Source organism: Camelus dromedarius, chromosome 14, assembly GCF_036321535.1.
Source record: "Camelus dromedarius isolate mCamDro1 chromosome 14, mCamDro1.pat, whole genome shotgun sequence".
Lineage (NCBI taxonomy): Eukaryota > Metazoa > Chordata > Mammalia > Artiodactyla > Camelidae > Camelus > Camelus dromedarius.
In genome coordinates this window covers 48,200,653-48,219,276 of record NC_087449.1, presented here as the reverse complement: position 1 = coordinate 48,219,276, position 18,624 = coordinate 48,200,653, and the positions used below count along the sequence as shown (strand labels likewise).

Below are 18,624 nucleotides of genomic sequence, written 5' to 3'. Positions count from 1 at the left end.
TGAGGCCAAAATGCCTGAGTAAGCTTGACCTGAAAGTCAGACCCTTCCATTCTGCTCAAAGGCCCAAGAGCTTCCCATCTCACGTGGAATAAAACCTGAAATCTTTGGCATGGTTCTAAGCACTGTCACCATCCCAACCTCTGCACACTGATCTCAACTTTTCCCAAAACATTTATCTAATATATTATAGGATTAATTTGTATAATATATCCATTCCTTACTGTCCACTCTTGCCTGGAACAGTGCTGGGCACAGAACTAGTGCTTGATACATGTTCGTGCAACGAATGGATGAGGGCACATGGATTCAAGTCCAAGCCCACTTGCTCATGTGAGACATTGGAAGAATCATTTAACCCCTCTGAACCTCAGTTTTCTCATGTGTGAAGTGGGAACAATAAGGACCATCCCTTAGAAATAGAGAAAGGACAAAGTTGGAGCCCAAGATATGGGGATTATAGCCGAGGCTAGGGGAAGGAGGATGCAGCCTCCATCCTGGCAAGAGGAGCTGTGATAGGGGTCAGTGATCCTGGAGAGGGGCTGTCTGTCCTCAGGCAGGGAGTCTACACAGCTCAGAACTCCCCAGGATGGAGATGCTCTCCAGCTCTCACATATCGCAATCCTGTACAGGCATTGGCTGGGGAGGGAGTAAGGGGGTTTCTTGATTGGAGTGGGGAGGGATGGGAGGAGCAATTTAGATCAGTGTTAGGAGGTGGGATTCATTCTAAGAGGGGTCCTGAGCAGGAGATCCGGAGTGGTGGGGAGGGGCCAATAAGGCAGAGGTGGGGTAGGGGGCGTGTCTGGCCCCCCGAATACCTCACGAACTGGAGGAGTAGGTGCTGCCCTCAATGTGAAGAGCTCAGTTAGTTCCGAAGTTGGCGGGGCTGGAGCCAGAAGGGTGCCTATCGAAAACGCCCAGGATCCGAATTCTGCCCTCGGAGCGACGTGAGTCTTTGCGCCCAGGTAGGGATCGGAGAAACAGGCGGGTGGAGCGGTCTGGGCTTGTTCTCGGCTTAGGGAAGAACTCTGGGCACTAACCCACCACCCCATTCAGGCTACCTGAGTCGAGATGCCGAGATGAGAGTTTCTTTCTTCCTCCCCCGGCGAGGTGCTCCTTAGTGAAGGGGACCGGGGAAGTGAGGGCTTCCCCTTCCCTCTCCTGGGCAGGGGCGGAGGCGGAGCCTAGCGCGTCTCCCCGCATCCCCAGGGCTGGAGGGAAAAGGGAGGAATGGGGACCCCCCCAAAGGAGGGGCTCCGGGGCGAACGCTGCGGGGCGTCTCCCTCTCAGTCCCGCCCCCCGCCCCCCGCCCGCCCTCCGGCCGCCTCTGCCGCCGCGCGCCGCAGCAGCGCCGCCTTCCCTGCGCAGTCGGTGTCTCCGCGTCGCTGGGTGAGTGGGGGCCCCTCGACCGGGGCTGGGGGTTGTAAGGAGGGGGCATCCTGGAGATAGGGGGCCACGTCCAGGGCTCCCCAACCCCGCCGCTCCCGTGCCTCTCGGGAATCCTCCCTCTGGGGGCGTAGGTAGTGGGGGCTCCCCGGGGAAACACGGCGCTCTCCAGGGTCCTGACCGCCGAGTGGCCAGTCCGGGTAGCCGCGCTTCGGCCGCCTCGGAGCGCCCCCTCAAGGAGGGGCCACTCGCCCGGCGCTCTCTGAGTGCTGAAAGAATTGAGGCGGGGGCCAGGGCGAGAGCTGGGGAGGGGCTTGGAGAGAATTTCCGAGGCGGGTTTCTTAGATCGAGCTTAGGTCCTTCCCATCTGGGGGACTGGGGGGTCTTTGCCGAGACAGCAGAATCTTCTACCTCCCTCGTTTCCAAGTCTTTCAATTGGGGAGGGGGGCAGCTCTGAGGGTGCCAGGGAGGAAGGGGCACTGGAAGACCTCTCCTGCCCGGAATGTCTCTCTGCCCCCGCCCAGATGACCCAGTTCCTCGGACCTTGAGGAGGGGACTAAGGGACACACTCTGCTGCCTTGGCCCCAGGCGTTTCTCAGTCCCCTCCCACACACTTGTTCAGTGGGTCCTCAGCCTGGGGCAGAAGAGGCTGATTTAGAAAGGAGGGCCACTAACTTACAGAAAAATGCATGTGACACACTGCTGAGGACACACACAGGTCCCCCAAATGGCCACACAGGCACAACCCCCTCACACTGTGATGGGTGCGTACCTAATCACATACACATATATGTACATGCACAGATATGGATTGAAACACACAGGGAGAAAAATGCAATTGGAAACCAGCGACACACAAGCATACATGAGCACATGCACTCACACAGGCTCACCCACATGTACACAGAGCTTAGTGCACACACAAGGAACCCCCCCACCCCACCCCGCTCTGTCTCACAGCCCCAAGCTAGGGGGCGATTCACCTGCACACACTCCTGCGTCCCTGCCCAGAACTGCCTGGCTGTCTCCTCTCCAATGCTTCCCCCTCAGCCCTCCAGTCTAACCTCCTGCACTGAGGAGACCTTTCTGGACTAGATGAAGGGTAAGTGTTGGGGGAGGGTTGACTGGCTAGGGGGTCTCCCTGGAAGAGGGCACACTTGGAGGTCTGAGAAGGGCTGCAGCTCCCTCTCCTGGCACCTGGTAGCATCCCTGGGTAAAGAAAGAAAGGTGGCAAGGGTCCCTGAGGGTCTCACGTGTAGCTGGCTATGTGAAAGGTGTCAACATGAGAGCTGGCTTGTGATGGCATGTGTGAGACATGTGGGGTCATGGGTTGGTTATCTTGATGCATAGGGTATTGAAGTTGTGCGTGCTTGGTGCCATACCAGTACGTGTGAGTTGTGGAGCAGAGAGAATGTTGTCATGTGTGGATGCATGCTGACCCTGGGTGGGTGTGTGCTGGTGTGTGAGTGACATGGGACCTAGTGTGTGGATGTGGTGAGCTGTGTAGCATAATATGTATCAATATATATTCATTTGCTTATTGTGCATGAATCTTGAGGCATCTGGATACATGTAAATCGTTTTTATTTATTTTAACACTCAGGTAGCACTTATATGTCTGGCATCTTTCTAAGTGCTTCACATGTATTAACTAATTTAATCCCCACAACAATAATGAAGTAGATACCATTACCCTCACTTTACAGATGAGGCAGACAGAGTTTAAGGAATTTGCCCAAGGTCACACAGCTGATAAGAAGCAGAGCTGGCAACCAAACCCAGGTGGTCTGGCTCTGGTGCCCAGACTAACACTTACCTTATGCTGCCCCTTGTCAGGCCCATGTGTGTGGGAGGGCAAACAGGTCAATGTCTGGGCTGCAGGTGTATTTTATGTGAGCAGGCTTGTGTGAGGCAGTGAGGGGGCAGTGGGTAGGAGGGAGGAGAACCAGAGGGCTTTTCTGTACTTCTCTGGGCAACTCTGGGAGTCAGCCCTGTCGCTCCATAGCTCTGTGTCCTGAACCAGGTCACCTCACTTCCCTGAGCCTGCCTTCTCATCTGTAAAATGGCCTAATCCCCAGGCTTCACTTCGTGAGGGTGAAACAGTGTACACCTGTGAGGGCTCAGTGGCTGGTGCTGAGAAGGGCCTCAGTAAAGGTGAACTCCCTTCTCTTCCTCTGTTTCCAGGTCTGTTCCCTGGGGAGTAGAAGGTCTGGGGAAGTGGTGTGAAGCTCACACAGAGGCAGGGTGCCAGGGTGTGTGCAAGCTGTGACCTTGGTCCAGCTCCTGTCTCTCACTGGGTCAAGAGAGAGGCTGGGGTGGCTGGTGACTGATGCCTGGGAGTCCTCCTGGAGTGGGATCAAGGAGCCAGGAGGATCTGACCACTCCTCTTTGTCCTTTGACCCCCTTGGGGACCCAGGTAGGACTTGGCTTGGCTGCCATGGGCAAGCAGAACAGCAAGCTGCGGCCAGAGATGCTGCAAGACCTGCGGGAGAACACGGAGTTCTCGGAGCTGGAGCTGCAGGAGTGGTACAAGGGCTTCCTCAAGGACTGCCCCACGGGCATCCTCAACGTGGATGAGTTCAAGAAGATCTACGCCAACTTCTTCCCCTACGGTGATGCCTCCAAGTTCGCCGAGCATGTCTTCCGCACTTTCGACACCAACAGCGATGGCACCATAGACTTCCGGGAGTTCATCATCGCACTGAGCGTGACCTCACGTGGCCGCCTGGAGCAGAAGCTCATGTGGGCCTTCAGCATGTACGACCTGGACGGCAACGGCTACATCAGCCGCGAGGAGATGCTGGAGATCGTGCAGGTGGGTCCCTCAGAATGCCAGGCCCAGGGCCCAGCAGCTTGTACCCACTGTCCCTCTTCATCCTCTCGACAGTCCTCATGGGTAGGTAGTGGCAGGTGCTACTTTTACCACCCATTAAAAAAAGTCTTTAATAGGAAGTAATTTCCTACTTTAAAATAAATTGAGAAAACTTCTCTATACCCTTTACCCAGCTTCACCAATTAATATTTCACCACATTTGCTTTATAATGATAAGTGTGTGTGCGTGTGTGTAATGTTTTGTTGTTGTTCTGCACATGACTCTCTACCCCTGAATATATCAGGATAGATTTCCTAAGAACAGGGACATTCTCTTATGTAACTCATAATATGATTATCAAAGTCAGGACATTTAACATAGAAACAATGCTATTATCTAACTTACAGACCATATTCCAATTCTGCCAACTGTCTCAATAATGTTCTTTATAGCATTTTTTGTCCTAGTCCGAGATCACGCACTGCATTTAGTCATCATATCTCTTTAGGCCGCTTTAATCTGTAACAGTTCCTCAGCCTTTCTTTGTGTTTCAAGACTTGACATTTCTGCAGAGTACAGGCAGTTATGTTTCATTGATCCTCATTTACTCAGAAACAAATGCTCAGAGAGGTAAAGACATTTGCTTGAGGCCACCCAGCCTGTGAATGGGCCACCTGGCTCCACCGCCCACATTCCATCTGAGTACCCAGCCACCTTCCAACTAACTGAGAGCAGACTAAGAGCCTAGTACTGTGTGAGATGTGTATACCCATGAACTGAGTGCATCCTTACAACCCCATGAGGCTCAGAGAGGTGAAGTAGCTTGCCCAAGATCACACAGCATCTAAGTGGAGTCAAGTTCAAGTTGGCCACCACTCAATACTGCCTCTTGAAAGGGGTCTGACTTCCAGTTCTGAAGCTGGCTTCTACTCTCAGATTGCTCATCTGTAAAATGGGGATGGTGAGGCTGATCTCATGGGGAGATTTGAGGACCCGATATGAATGTCCTTTCTCAGTACAAATTTAAATAAGACCATATTAGCTTTACCTCAAAAAACTTCCAGAGGTGCCCCCTCCCCTCAGCAGCATTGAGGTCCATCAGGGCTCTGAATCTATTTTATCTATCCAGTTCCTTGTTCACTTTTTTCCTGAGCCTCTGTTTCTTCGCCTGTAAAGTGAAGATGTTAACCCCCTGCTTCCAAGGCTACTGTGGATATGAAGCAGGACAGGGATTCCAGCAGAGGGCCCGGAATATAATTGATATTCAGTAAACATTAGTGATTGTCAGTTATTATTTTTCCCTCCGCACATTCTCTGCTCTAGCCAGAATGGCCTTTTCCATGTCCTCGGAATGTGCCCTGAGTAATCTTGCTGCACCATTTTGCACACGCTCTTGCTTCCTTTCCTTCTGCCTCTCTGAATCCTTTCCCGTCTGGTTCCTCAGGTCTGCTGACTGCTCCCCCTCCCAACTCATCCAGCCCCTAGTGGACTCTTGACTTTGGTTTCTGGGTCTGCTCTCTCCAGCTAGAGTAGAATGGGCTGTCTTGGGATGTGGTGCCCTCCCTACGACTGTCACTAGTGGGAAAGTCTTAAAGTTTGTCAACGACTCCCATGGGCCAGGCATTAACTGTTGATGGATAGTGGGGAGTTCTGGGGGTACTGGTGGAAGGGTGGAGGTAGCCAGGATGGTGGACGATCATTCAGGGATTGGGCAGCAGCTGGATACCAACCAATCTGGAGGAAGTTCATATTTTACCATTTAGTGTGGTTGCACTGGTGTATACTGGTAAACCTCACCCTTGCTGGAAGTGCCAAGCCCAGGGCACTGGTCTAGCCAGCTCCATTCTTTGGGCATCCTCGGGAACCCTTCCTGGCTGGCCTCTGCTATCTAGACCCTGATTTCCTTCATGGCAGTCCAGCAGCCCCAGACGGTAGGTGCAGACAGAACTCTGCAAACCCAAGTGACTGATTAATTACAAGTCAGCTCCAGTGAAACAATGAGTGAGTAGCAATTCCAGACAATTAATTAGGAGGCCCAGGAGAAGGGTTGTCACAAGAGGAGCAGTCACTCTCTAAGTTACTCACTCAGTCCTTCTCAGGATGCAGCCCTGTGTCAGGGGGCGGGCGCACTGGAAGGGAAGAGACTGCACCTCAGCCTTTTGGGGCTCCCACTCTGCTGGGAGAGAAAAGTGTCCAGACCACACGGACCAGCTCGGAGACAGAGGTGTAAAGGTGACAGCTGGGAGTCCAGGGCGCTGAAGGGCAGGGAAGATCTGAGGATGTGGTGGATGAGTAATGATTATAATTTGAGCTGTTGTTTACTTACTGTAGCCAACTACACACATTATCTCATTTAATACTCCAGACAATCCTAATGAGAGAGAGAGATCATTACTCCCATTTTACAGATGAGGAAACTGAGGTTAAGTAGTTGTCCAAGGCTACAGAGCAAGTAAGTAGTGGTACCAGGATGCCACTCCTGGTCCACCTTACTTCAAAGCCCCCGCTTTGAGGAGTCATCAGCACTCCATAAGCATCTATCCAGCAGCCAAGAGGGAGTGGATTCTAATCCAGTCTCTGTCATCAATTCCTTTTCTGAGCCTTGATGTCTTATCTGGAATATGGAGATCTTGATACCTGCTCTTCATGGCTGTTGTGAGATTGAGAATAATGTATGTAAAGTAACTCCTACATAGTGCCTGTAAATGGTAGCTAGTGTTATAGTTCCAGGCAGAGGCTATATGCTGGGAAAGGCCCAGGGGTGTTTGGTTGTGGTAGAATCACCTACCAGGGGAGGCCTGATGAGACATCACAGGGACCAGAGTGTGAAGTGCCTTGAAAGCCCAGGGCCAAATGTTTGGATTCAGTAACAGAGGGCAGTGGGAGGTGCCAATCGCTTTTAAACAGGGGAGTCCCTGCCAAATGCCAGGCACTGTGCTAAATTCTGGGGATATGGGCACTAGCTAGACATCTGTGGCCCTTATCTGTTTGCTGGGGCGAGGAGCAATCCTACAAAGGCACAATTACTTCCAGAGGTGTCCCCAAAGGAGGCTCTGGGGTAGCACATGGGCCCTGACCCAGCCGGGATCAGAGAAGACTTCCCCAAGAAAGCTCTGTGTAAGCCCAGCCCCAAGGAGGAGTGGGAGGCAGCAGAAGGAGCGTGGGGCAGCATCCAGAAGGAGATGGGTGCACAGCGGGCCTGAAGGGAGGCCTGTGTATGATGGGAATGAGGGGGCGTCCCCTGGGCGGGGGACATGGCGGTGGAGACTGTGTTTGGAAAGAGATTTCAGAGGCAGCGTGGGGACAGGTCCGGGGGAGAGAGGCCAGAGGAGACCACTGTGGAGGCCGAAGCCGGATGTGGGGCTAGGGAAGTTTATAGGATGGGAGAAGGAAAGCTTCTTGGAGGAGGCGTCAGTAGCAGAATGCTGGCAGATTGAGGGGACTGGTCTGGTTCTTGAACTCCGGGGTGCCGGGACCCAGCCCACAGACCAAGCCCTAAGTTCTCTGTGTATATTTACCGCAAAAACCCCTCCTACGAGGCGCCTCAGAGCTCCTGTATCTGGAGGCTGCAGTCTTGGGCCCAGCAGAGTCCAGGTTGTCTCCGCCCCCGGCAGATGCTTATACACGTTTATATGCATAATGTCCCTCGCCCCGGTGGACCCAGATGCCTCCGGCCCTCCAGCCCTCAGGTCTGCTCTGCGCCCCCTGCCGGTCACAGTGGCATCGCAGCCCAGTGCCACCCTCTCCGCCCAGCGCCCCCCGTGGGCCATCCAGCTCGGGCCGCCCGGAGCCCCAGAGTTTCTGAGAAGCAGCTCTTCTAATCTGGTAGTTACCCCGAAACCTGAGACCCCGGGCACAAGCTCCTAGGCCCGGCGTTCCTGACCCTTCGCCATCTGGGCCCCGATGGCTTCCAACCATGTCTCCTGATCCTCTGCATTCAGCCACCCCCAAATTCTCTGAGCCTACTCGGAGCTTCCCGCTTCGGGGCCTTTGTACATGCAGATCCCTCTGCCAGCAATTCGTTTCCCACCGAAAGTTCCAAGGGAATTTGTTCAGGGCTCTCTCCAACAGCCCTCTCTTCTGGGAAGCCTTCCCAGTTACTCCTTCCAGAGCCCCTCCAGTGCCCCACGCCCCTGTCACCCCCTCTAGCCTCATCTTGCCAGTCAGCGCACCTGGCGGCATTTTAGAAAGTTGGGGGTGGAAGGCTCAGGCAGGCTCCGCTCACTCACTGCCTTCCCTTCCCACCCCCCAGGCCATTTACAAGATGGTTTCGTCCGTGATGAAGATGCCGGAGGATGAGTCGACCCCAGAAAAAAGGACTGAGAAGATCTTCCGCCAGATGGACACAAATAACGACGGTGAGGACGCAGGGGCGGGGCGGGAGCCACTCCCCCTTCCTCTCCTGCGGCTCTGCTCTGCCTCCCCTTGCTTTGCTGCTGCCTTCTCTCTCACTGCTCCCCTCTCCCGCAGGCAAGCTGTCGCTGGAGGAGTTCATCCGCGGGGCCAAAAGCGACCCGTCCATCGTGCGTCTGCTGCAGTGCGACCCCAGCAGCGCCTCCCAGTTCTGAGCGAGAGGAGCCAGGTTTCCCCTCCCCGCCTTCACTGGCCCTCTCCCAGCACTCAGCTTCCTCGCCTTTGTGTCTATCCAGGCTGGGGGTCAGATTGCCACCCCCCCAGGGTCTGCACTCTGCGGGGCATATGGAGAAAGCAACCCTGAAGGCCCCCCACGGCCCAAGCCAGCAAGTGGCTAGCACCCTCCCAATCCAAGAGGCAATATCTCCCCTCGGCAATGATGGAGGCACATGCTCTGGTTTGGTCTGTCCCTCAGAGTCAGCCCTCCCTTACCTAAACCTCAGAACTTCAGCCATCCCTCCCCTCCACGCCCTGCCCCTGTCCCCAACACACACACAGTCATGAGGCTAAGCTTCCCTCCCTCAACCAGGGGAAATTTCCCCTACCTCCACCCCGACCCCTGCAGACAGCCTGGGTGGAGCTGGGAATCATACCCAGGTAAGGAGCCTGTCTTTATTTGGAGGGGAGAGAAAGATTCCAGAGGTGTGGGGGGTTGGAGGAAAAACCTTCCTTGCGCTGTCCTTCCCTGCAGGAGGGCCTCAACCCTTCCTGCTCCAGCCCTTGTTGGCCTGGAGGCCATGATGCAAAAGGAAAATCTCCTGATTCCAGACCGCCCCCTACCGTGGGTCCCATGCACCCCTGCTTGTATCTCAGCACTTGGATGAAAACAAACCCACTGACCCCTCTGTGAATCTTGCCTCTTCAGCCACACACACAGGCCCACAGACAGATGGGCAGACACACCTAGAGCCTCACCCACAGTGTCTTGTGTAGGAAAGAAGCACAGGCCCCCCCCCCCCCCGGCCGAGCCCTCTCCCCAGCTGCATGCATCCATGTGGAGCATCTCTGTTCTTTTTAATAACTTCAGAATAAAGTCTTGTTTCAGTGCAGTGAGCTGGGTGGCTGGGCAAGGGAGTTGAAAGCCCCACCCAGGTCCTGGAGTGGCCATTGAGCCTTCTTGGCTGGCTCCAGGAATCCTGGCCTGATCACAGTGCAGACTTGGTTGCAGGGCCCCGGTGGCCAGGGTGCCCGGGTGAGGCATCAGCTGTCAGAGGGTCAGTGGCTCAGAGCTGGTGTAACTCAGCAGGTCTCGGTCCTCCACGGGCTCCGGGCTCTCCTGCATTGGCAGAGACACAGGAGGCTGCCAGGCCTGCTGGGACTGGGTCTGGGACACCCAGAAATAAGGAGGAGGGAGCAATGGTAGGATCTCTGGGGCAAAGGGACATCACTACTCCCCATTGTGCAAGAGCCAGGCCATACCCTTCGAGTGCCCCCAATTCCAGCCCAGCTACCCTTCTTCCCCAAGACTCAGCCTGGGACTTGGGAGAGCCGGGTGTCAGCTGTATGACTTAGCTGGGAGATATGACCTCTCTGAGGTCCCGAGGAGAAAACTATTGACCCAGTTCTCAAAGTGAAGGCCCTGTACAGAGGAATATGTGCAGGGGTTCCCAGGAAATATGGGAAGTCAGGACTTGGGGGGTGGCAGGCCTTACCAAGTGGTGGTTGCTTTTCCCCAACCAGGGCCTCAGTTTCAGCAGCTGGTGGGCGAGCTGGGCGCAGCGCACAGCAAATACACTCTCTGCCATGCAGAACAGTAACGAGATGCCCCAGAGGCACAGGCTGGAGCTCTGTGAGGGGACAGGGGGCAGAGATGGCTGCCTAGGGTTGGGGACTAGAGTGCGGGACTCCAAGAACCCCTCCCACCTCTGATGAGCACCTGGGCATCCCCCCTACCCCCGGCCTAGGCACTCACGTAAATACGCGTGGGGTCGAAGGGACAGTCGGGCGCCAGTGCCAGTAGTTCGGGGCTCCCAAAAGTGCAGGCGGCCAGCAGTGCCCGTCCCTGGGTGGCAAAGGTCACGGCGATCGTGGCCAAGAGGCCAAGAGCACAGGTCAGACAGAGAAGGGCACAGGCCACGCTCGAGCTCAACACTGTCCAGCGCTGGATGGAGGAGGCCACTGGTCAGTGGACATCAGGCTTGGCCCCATGGGTGGATCTGGCCCCCCGAGGGGGTCAGCATCATCCCCTCCAAGCAGGCCAGGCCCTTGGGTGGCTGCTGCCCCCACCCCTACAGCCCCATCCCAGGAGGTGCTACATACCAGGGGCACGCTGGGGAGGTAGCGTGACAGCACGATGACTGCAATGCCTGAGGTGATGACCTGTGGAGGAGGCGAAAGTCAGCCCTGACCCTGCTGCTGGAGGAGAGTAGGCGGGGTGGTGGTGGTGGTGGTGGTGGTCAAGGCCACTCTCCAATAAAGATTTCACCAATGCCAACTCCAGTCCTCCAAACCCCTACCCTCTGCTTAGCTGTGGCCGAGTTACCTCCATCTGCACGGAGGCACTGCCTCTTCATGGTTCAGACCTGAAGTAACGTTTCTAAACACAACTGCTTCCTGCCTACAACCTTCCATGACTCCCTACTGCCTGCAGCTGTGTGTCTCAAACAGGGACCTGTGTATCCCAGGGCCGCAGGGCCATGTCACAGGATATATGACACATCTCCCTGGAGTGGAAAAGATCTTGGAAGAAACTAAATAACTGACAAGGAACTAAAAACAAAATTGTTATTGGAAAACAAACCAGGACACCTTATGGCATAGAATTCAAAATCCCTGGGAAAATTTTAAATTATTACTCACAGTGACCTGGCCCTAGTCCTGTGAGTTTCTCAACTCCACCCTGGGCCAGTCTTCTCCCTCACTGCCCTGGATATGGACAACCACACAGAGCCTGCCCTTGATGCTACCTACACAGTGCCCTCTCAGGAATGCCCTTCCTGTTCCTCTTTACCTGCTCGGGTTCTTCCCACTGTGGGCCTCCCTAAGCACCCCAGTCCCAAGAGATGGGCCCACCCCACTGTCTGGCCCAGCAGCTGCCCTCTAGATCTGTTGGGCTCCACTCAGCCAGGCCTCCTCCTTCAGTTCCCTCACTGTACCAGGCATGGGCTGGACCCGTGGGAGGTAGGTGAGATGATGTGGGGTCCAGCAATGCTTTTAATCCACTGTGCAGCCACAGGTGAGTGCCTCAAACTCTCTGGGGTAAGCCCCACTCAGCAAGATGAGCTCAAGGAAAGGACACTGGTGTCAGTCAGAGATTGTTTCAAATGCATCTTGGCTTCTTTGTATCAGCAGGAGGTTGGGTGAATCCGAGTCTAGGTGTCCCCCTCTGTAAAATGGGGCAATAATGGCCCCATGTTGGGATTAACTGAGGAAGTAAGGACACAGCTGAAGTTGTCCAGCTCAGAGCCCATCCCTGGTGGACCCCCTGACCCCGAACTCACTGCCTTCCCTGCTTTCCTCACAAGGCTGGTGAGAATAACAAACAATGATAATAGTAACTTCAGGGGACACCGCACACATCTGCACAGCCCAGCTCTGTCCCACCAGCCAGGGCTCTCCTACTTGCTGGGGCCTGTGATCCTCACTCACCCAACCATGGGATCAGCAGGCTGTCTGAGCTTCATTTTGCAGGGAAGGGAACAGGCTTAGAGAAAGAAATAAGTCCCTCAGCCAGAAGGTGGCAGGGATGGGACTCAGACACTGATGTGTGGATGCTCCCCAAAGCCTGCGGCCACCTCTGCTGAGTGGGAAAGGGCTTTATGAACTTGAGAATACCAGGCCCCTTCAATCGTGTATTCATCAAACAGGTACTGACATCTGGTCATGACCATGGCTACCATCTATTGAGCATTTACTATAGACCAGGCCTAATGCTAAGCTCCTGCCAAACTGGTTTTTTTTTGGTCTCCAGAACAAACCTTATCCACTTCCACGTCCACACCTCTGCCAGTCTCTGTATTCGAAATGCCATCCCAGGCCCCTCTTCTACCTGCTGGCCCCAGCATAACTCATACCTGGGCTATGGTCATTGCAGCCTATCTGTGAACTCTTATTCATCCATCAATATCCACCTCAGGGCCTCCACCTCTGTGAACCCTCCCAAGCTGAGCTGATGTTCCTTTCTTCTGTCTAATGGTGCCTTGACTATTTCCCTATTGTAATAATAATCCTAACTCACAGCAGTGAGTGCAAACCAGGCACCAGGCACTGTGCTAAGCACTTTATGTGAATGATCTCAATCAGTACTCATCAGGACCCTCTGAGATGGACACTACTACCATCCCCATCTTATAGATGAGGAAGCTGAGGCAAAGAGAGTGTGAGTGACTTGTGAAGTTGATAAGTGGCGGGTTAGTAAGGGGTTAGTGCTCAGGGCTCTTTGCCTGCCCACCCCAGGTTTTAGAAGGGGCCTCATCAAAGACCTTCCCAGCTCCCTCCATCCCCCTCCCCCAAGTCATCCTCCCAGCCTGGCCATACCAGGATGGCGGAAGTGACAGAGAGGATGTCGACCATGCAGTACTGCAGAGCCACAGCATCGTGGGGGGCAGCCACGTAGCGCAGCACGGTGCCATGGAGTAGAGCTGCCACGATGAAGCTCACGTGGCCCAGCACCACCAGCACCAGCCCCGTCTTCATCAGCACCTTCCGGAAGTCCCCCACACTCAGGCCATCTGTAAGGGACAGCCATGTCAGGGCCATAGGTGGGGCTCATTCTGCCAGACAGAGGAGGAAAGTGAGGCCCTGGCAGGGGTGATGGACATTTGGTTCTAAATCTATTTCTGGGTGACTTGGGGCCAGTAACTTGTCTTCTCTGAGCCTCAGTTTCCTCATCAGGAAAAGGGGTTCACAGTGATTTCATGAGAGTCCTTGGAACACTAAGGTTGGAAAAGCACACAAATGGGACTTAATAAAGGGTAGCAGTCCTTGTTAAAGTGTTCAAGGTCATGAGCAGCAGGGCCAGGATTGGAATCCAGGTCTCTAGCTCTAGATCCATGATCCTTCCATTAAGCTTCCCATCCACTGATTATTGCATCTATGTACTTGTTATACCAGTGTTCACTGAGTACCTGCTCCATGCCAGGCCCTGAATTACCATACAGAGCTTGACAGGCACTGTCTAGGCCCCAAGGAGCCCCTCATTCACTGGGCAGGGATCAGGTCCTGCTCAGGATTCAGTTTGGGGATAGAGCCTGGCACACAGTAGATACTCAACTCACAATTGCTGAACTGACTCAGGGCAGGAAACTCAAGCTTCTGAGCCTCCATTTCCCCATCTGTAAAACAGGAAGAATAATCCTTGTCTCCCAGCAGGGAAAGAGGATCCCATGAGGAGGGGATGGGAAAGTGGGGCACACCCTAGGGGTGCTGGGAAAAGCAAGCTCTGGGTGCAGGGGCCTGGGCAGGGACAAGGTAAGCAGGGGAAGCCAGGGTTAAAAGAACATCAGGGACTCAGATGCAGATTCCCTCTGAGTGTCCAAGTGGCTGCTCAGCCCCTATCTATACATCCCCAGGAATTGGGAGCCCTCCTCCCAGCTGTTCCAGATCTGTTCTCTGGGTCCTGGCTCTGCCCTGACACACACCACGCTGGCCCCCTAGGCACACAGGCCCCCTCACTCTAGCCAGCTCTGTGAGACTGGAAGTCTGGCCTCGCCCCTAGAACTAAATATCCCCTCTTCTTCCTTTAGCTGTTCCTTGTGGTACCTGTGAGTCCCTTCCTAGACGTTAGTGTCCCCAACTTTGGCAGAAAGTGTTGGGTCATATTTCATATATGGGAGTTCTGCAGCAGAGAGAAAGAAAGAAGAAATCCCTAGATTGGATGTTCTTGGGGGCCCTGTGCCAAGAGGAGGTCCTCAGGGAGGGATGGGAATACTCAGTCACAGCGTGTCTGTGTGATCTTGCACCAGCCTCCCTCCTTTCTGGGCCCCAGATTCCCCACGTGTAAAATAGGAAGGGGTTGGTCTAGCTGGGTCTCTGGGATCCCTGGAACCTGCAGGACCCCAGGAGCTGCAGCAGGTGGAGGAGAAGCAAAGGGCACACCACAGCCAGTGTGGAGCTGGAATGGCGTCATAAAGATTAACTTCTGGCCAAACAGGAAGGGGCATGGCAGCTTCGTCCCAGGGGCCTGACCCACCTTACCCCATCCACCCACCTACCTGGGAGCCCAGATAGCACCCCGCTCAGGGCTGGGCTCATGAACAACAGCATCTCGGGATCGAGACTTGGTCCAATGGAGGTACAGCGCCAGCGTGGGGCTGTCCCTGGAGCACTGGACAGAGTCACAGGACAGTCCTTGGCTTCTCTGTTTTTATGTGACCATTTACGGAGTACTTAGCAATGTGGCTGGCACAATGGTAAACACTTACTCTTAGGAGCTAACTTCATTGGCACCATCATCCTAGGAGGTGGTGCTACCCTCACCACTTTACAGATGAGGAAACTGAGGCTCACAAGGTCTCTTGGCTACAGAGTGGAGACGCTCCAGGTCTGTCTGTTGCCTAAGAGCAGCATCACTGTGACCAGGAAGCGAGGGGAAGGGGACACATCAGTCCCACTCCTCTGTCTGGATCCTGTTTGCCAATGGCCTTTCCCACCCGGCCTGGTTTGAGGGAGTGGAGGGTATGGAGGTGGGAGCCCTTTACAAGTCGAGGGAGCTAATGGCAGGCAGCCTCTACCTCAGTACTCCCTGGGCTCTGAATCCCCCTCCCTCTGCCCTCCCTTCTGAGCAAGGTGCGGGCGGCTCTCCTCCCACCTGGGGTCCCTCCTCTGCAAGAAAAAGTGGGGACGGGGGAGGAGCCTAAGTGCTCCTTCATATCGAGAAGATACCAGCAGCCCTCCTCCCTCCAGCTCAGTGCTGGGGAAACTGAGGCCCAGAGTGGAAAGTGGCCCGCAGAGAAGGCAGCCTGGCCCCCGGGGTTCCGGGCTCCTACTACAGTGCTCCGCCCCTACCAGAGGGTCTGGGGCGGGTTCGGAAGTCCCGGGCTGTCCTCCGCGGCTCACCCCGGCGCAGGCACATCTCGGCCTCAGCGCGACGTTTCCGCGTCTCCGTGGCGGCTTCAGCGGGGCTCCAGAAGCCGCGGGGGGCCGGGCAGCTCCCTTTCCATCCTGGTCCGCCGCCGCCGCCGCCGCGGGCTCTGGAGAGCCCGCGCCGCGCCCACTTCCCGCCTCCAACCCTGGGTTCCCGGCGCCCGGCCGGCCTCCCTTCCCGTCACCACTCGGGCGGCCCAGCCCCGGGAGGGCCCTGGCGGCTCGTTTGCATCCCGGGCCGGTCTGACCGGCTGGGCAGCTCTTCCCGGCCCGCCCAGCTGAGTCAAAGTGCTGGCCCCACCCACCCGCGTCCGCCTAAGATGCCGGCCGGGCCCGCCAACCCGCCTCCCCCACTCTCAGCCCTGCTCCTCCAGTGATGCCCATTTTACAGATGGAAAGTGAGGCCTATAGGAGTCTCGATCGTCCGGGCTAGGGAGTGAGATGGGGACCGGATGCACGTTAGCTGTGATTGTCCTCACCTGGTGGGCAACTGGACAGGAAAACCCCAGGGTGAAGGTTGGGAATCACTTCTTTCTAGAGGATGGGGAGGAGTAGCAGTGGGTGGTGAATGAGCACTGGGGGACAAGGGTCTGTCCTCTGCTTGATGTATGACCTCAGGCAAATCACCTCTCCTCCCTGCCCTGGCCTGGAGGTCATCTGTCCCCCACACAGAGCAAGGCATGTGTGCCCGCAGGGGTGTGTGTGTCAGGGTAGGAGTCGGGTGGCTTTGGGGGTTAGGAGGGCTCTGTTCCTTTATCAGGAAACCAAGGGTAATAATTCCTGTCTCCTAAGGTCGTGGTGAGACAAAATGAGATATAAAAATCAGATAAGAAAAAGCATTGAAAACCCTCTAGAGAGTCTTCAAAGACAAAGAGCACATAATAGGAACCTTACTACTCCTGGCTGTTGGTTACCGTGGCCCTTTAAGTGCCAGGATGACCCGAGTCCTACTTTGTCTCATCCTCAGCATCTAGAATAAGACTCACCCAAGAGCGTCCAGACAGAAGTGGTGGAGTAAGTGGGTCTTGGTGGCCACGTTCTCCAGTGTGGCTAGGCTGTGGCTGCCTGCCCAGGCTCTCTTGGCCCCCAGAGCAGTCCTTCAGGGGGCACTTATGTGATATCTGGGCATCATCAGTTCAGTCTGCATCCCCCACCCCATTTGTCAGTGGCCTTGAGGGCAGGGGCTGGCTAGACACATCTAACATGAGATGTCCACTGAATGCGTGTGCCTTGTATATTAGGCATACACAATTTACTAATGACCAAGTCCATCTCCCAGGGGCTGCCCTGGAGAGCATGTCTGGCCACTGCAAAGCCAACGTCAAATCTCCCGTGTGTGTGTACATGAAGCTTCTCTATCAGTCAGTGTCAGGCAGTCCCCTTGACACTGAGCCCATCTGGGGCCATCTGGAATTAGGCTGGGGACCCAGACCTTCTAAATGACTTTGCTTTCAGATGCATAAATGAGGGTTCTTTTTCTATCCTTGGAACAAGACTGAGAGTTAAAGATTATTGCTCCATTTTACAGAGGAGAAAATTGAGGCCCAGAAGAATAAAGGGGCTTTTCAAAGAGCACACAGCATGTACCAATGGTTGAGCTGAAACTTGAAATCAGATCTATTTAACTGGGAAGGCTGCTCCTGAGTGTGGGGGGTGGACAGGGAAGACATAGCTTCCAGGGAGTGGGCCTGCTCTCTGGGGCCTCTGAGGAGGGAGCTGCCCACTTGTTTCCTGGCCATGGTCCAGCCTTGGTGGCCTGAAATTATTGCTATTTTCCTTCCTTATTGTCAAGCAGCCAAAGTCCATTAGTTGAGCCGCCGAGTGTCCCCTGCCTCTGCCCCACCCGTCTGCACACTGGCTTGGGGTGCTGGGGTTCTGGGCAGAACCACAGGCCAGAGCACTAGTCCCTTGTCTTCCACCAACTCACTGTGACACCCTGACAGCTCACTACCGTTCCCTGGGGCCTCAGTTTCCCCATCTGTCGAATGGAAATAGTGATTGCCTCCCCAGATTTCTGAGGGATAAAAAGACTTGAGAGATAACAGAGTGGGTTGAAACCTAGCCAGAGAAATACAAATAGTAATTCTCTCTCTTCCTGGAGCACTTAACAATCAGGTGTGGTCCAGTACACTTAAACTGGAGGCTGGGCTGGGAACTGGGAAGGGGGTTCAGGCTTCTAATCCCTGTGCAAGTCCTCCTTGTCTTATGAAGCCTTTTTCCTCCCTGATTGTTAGAACAGTTCCTCCCTGTAAGTCGAACAATCACACACAAACCCTACCAGATTCTATTTTGTATATGTAAGTCGAACAATCACACACAAACCCTACCAGATTCTATTTTGTATATGTATATACAAAGTCGAACAATCACACACAAACCCTACCAGATTCTATTTTGTATATGTATATACATGTATATAAAATGAAAAGCCAAGCGATCATGCTTGTCTGAGAAGAGAAGGTGGTTAAATGGGACTTATGCTTGTTTACAGTGACAAATTCTACATGACGTGAATGGGGGCTTTTGCTATTCTTTGTATTTTTAGTTTCTTTCTTTCTTTCTTTTTATTTTTTAAAGCTTATTGTAGAAAACTTGGAGGACAAAACAAGAAAGTGTAAGGAAGAATTCAGAATTACTTGTAATCCTCCCCACCCTCACAGACAACCATCATTCATATTTTGGAGGGTCTTTTTCCTATGTACATATGTAATTTTCTCCTTCTCTGAGACTCCTAAAACCTGGCTTTACTCTGCCCTTTCTCATCACTTTGATCTGTTGCCGTCCCTGTCACCCTCTTCATCTATCAAGGAGTTGAGTTTCCAGACCAGTTAGGCTGGTCCTAATGTCCGGCTCATCCATGTGACAGACCCTTCAATGCCCTTCCTGGATCTTTTCAGTAGCCTTCATCATGGCCTCAGCCATCTTCTCCGGTTTCACACCTTGAACTGCCCCTTCTGAAATCCCCCACCCTCGAGCATCCCACACAGGCCTC

At 54.4% G+C, this 18,624-nt stretch overlaps 2 protein-coding genes across 5 annotated transcripts; one reads left to right on the top strand and one right to left on the bottom strand.

The window, feature by feature from the left end:
* Positions 1–882: 882 nt before the first annotated feature.
* HPCA (hippocalcin) lies at positions 883–9,226 on the top strand. 2 transcript variants are annotated; one of them, XM_010976056.3, is made up of 4 exons: positions 883–962; positions 3,800–4,198; positions 8,449–8,554; positions 8,667–9,226. In XM_010976056.3, the coding sequence occupies exons 2-4, from the start codon at positions 3,821–3,823 to the stop codon at positions 8,762–8,764; spliced, it is 582 nt and encodes a 193-aa protein (XP_010974358.1). In that variant the 5' UTR covers positions 883–962; positions 3,800–3,820; the 3' UTR covers positions 8,765–9,226. The 2 variants fall into 2 exon arrangements, with proteins under 2 accessions (XP_010974358.1, XP_031320521.1); XM_031464661.2 differs by lacking the exon at positions 883–962 and adding an exon at positions 1,343–1,386.
* TMEM54 (transmembrane protein 54) lies at positions 9,202–15,742 on the bottom strand. Of its 3 annotated transcripts, none has more exons than XM_031464664.2 (6): positions 15,555–15,742; positions 13,086–13,279; positions 10,869–10,928; positions 10,522–10,710; positions 10,262–10,396; positions 9,202–9,885 (listed from the first exon to the last, which is right to left on the bottom strand). In XM_031464664.2, the coding sequence occupies exons 1-6, from the start codon at positions 15,619–15,621 to the stop codon at positions 9,817–9,819; spliced, it is 714 nt and encodes a 237-aa protein (XP_031320524.1). In that variant the 5' UTR covers positions 15,622–15,742; the 3' UTR covers positions 9,202–9,816. The 3 variants fall into 3 exon arrangements, with proteins under 3 accessions (XP_031320524.1, XP_064349872.1, XP_064349871.1); XM_064493802.1 differs by having other exon boundaries at positions 10,522–10,611; XM_064493801.1 differs by having other exon boundaries at positions 15,606–15,734.
* Between the last annotated feature and the right edge of the window lie 2,882 nt (positions 15,743–18,624).

Excerpts from the sequence above, each read along its gene's own strand:
- HPCA (XM_010976056.3), top strand. The coding sequence starts at position 3,821 with ATGGGCAAGCAGAACAGCAAGCTGCGGCCAGAGATGCTGCAAGACCTG. Across the intron at positions 4,199-8,448 it reads AGATGCTGGAGATCGTGCAG|GCCATTTACAAGATGGTTTC; the intron begins GTGGGTCCCTCA and ends CCCACCCCCCAG. Across the intron at positions 8,555-8,666 it reads GATGGACACAAATAACGACG|GCAAGCTGTCGCTGGAGGAG; the intron begins GTGAGGACGCAG and ends CCTCTCCCGCAG.
- TMEM54 (XM_031464664.2), bottom strand. The coding sequence starts at position 15,621 with ATGTGCCTGCGCCGGGGTGAGCCGCGGAGGACAGCCCGGGACTTCCGA. Across the intron at positions 10,711-10,868 it reads ACCTCCCCAGCGTGCCCCTG|CGCTGGACAGTGTTGAGCTC; the intron begins GTATGTAGCACC and ends TCCTCCATCCAG. Across the intron at positions 10,397-10,521 it reads TCGACCCCACGCGTATTTAC|AGCTCCAGCCTGTGCCTCTG; the intron begins GTGAGTGCCTAG and ends GTCCCCTCACAG.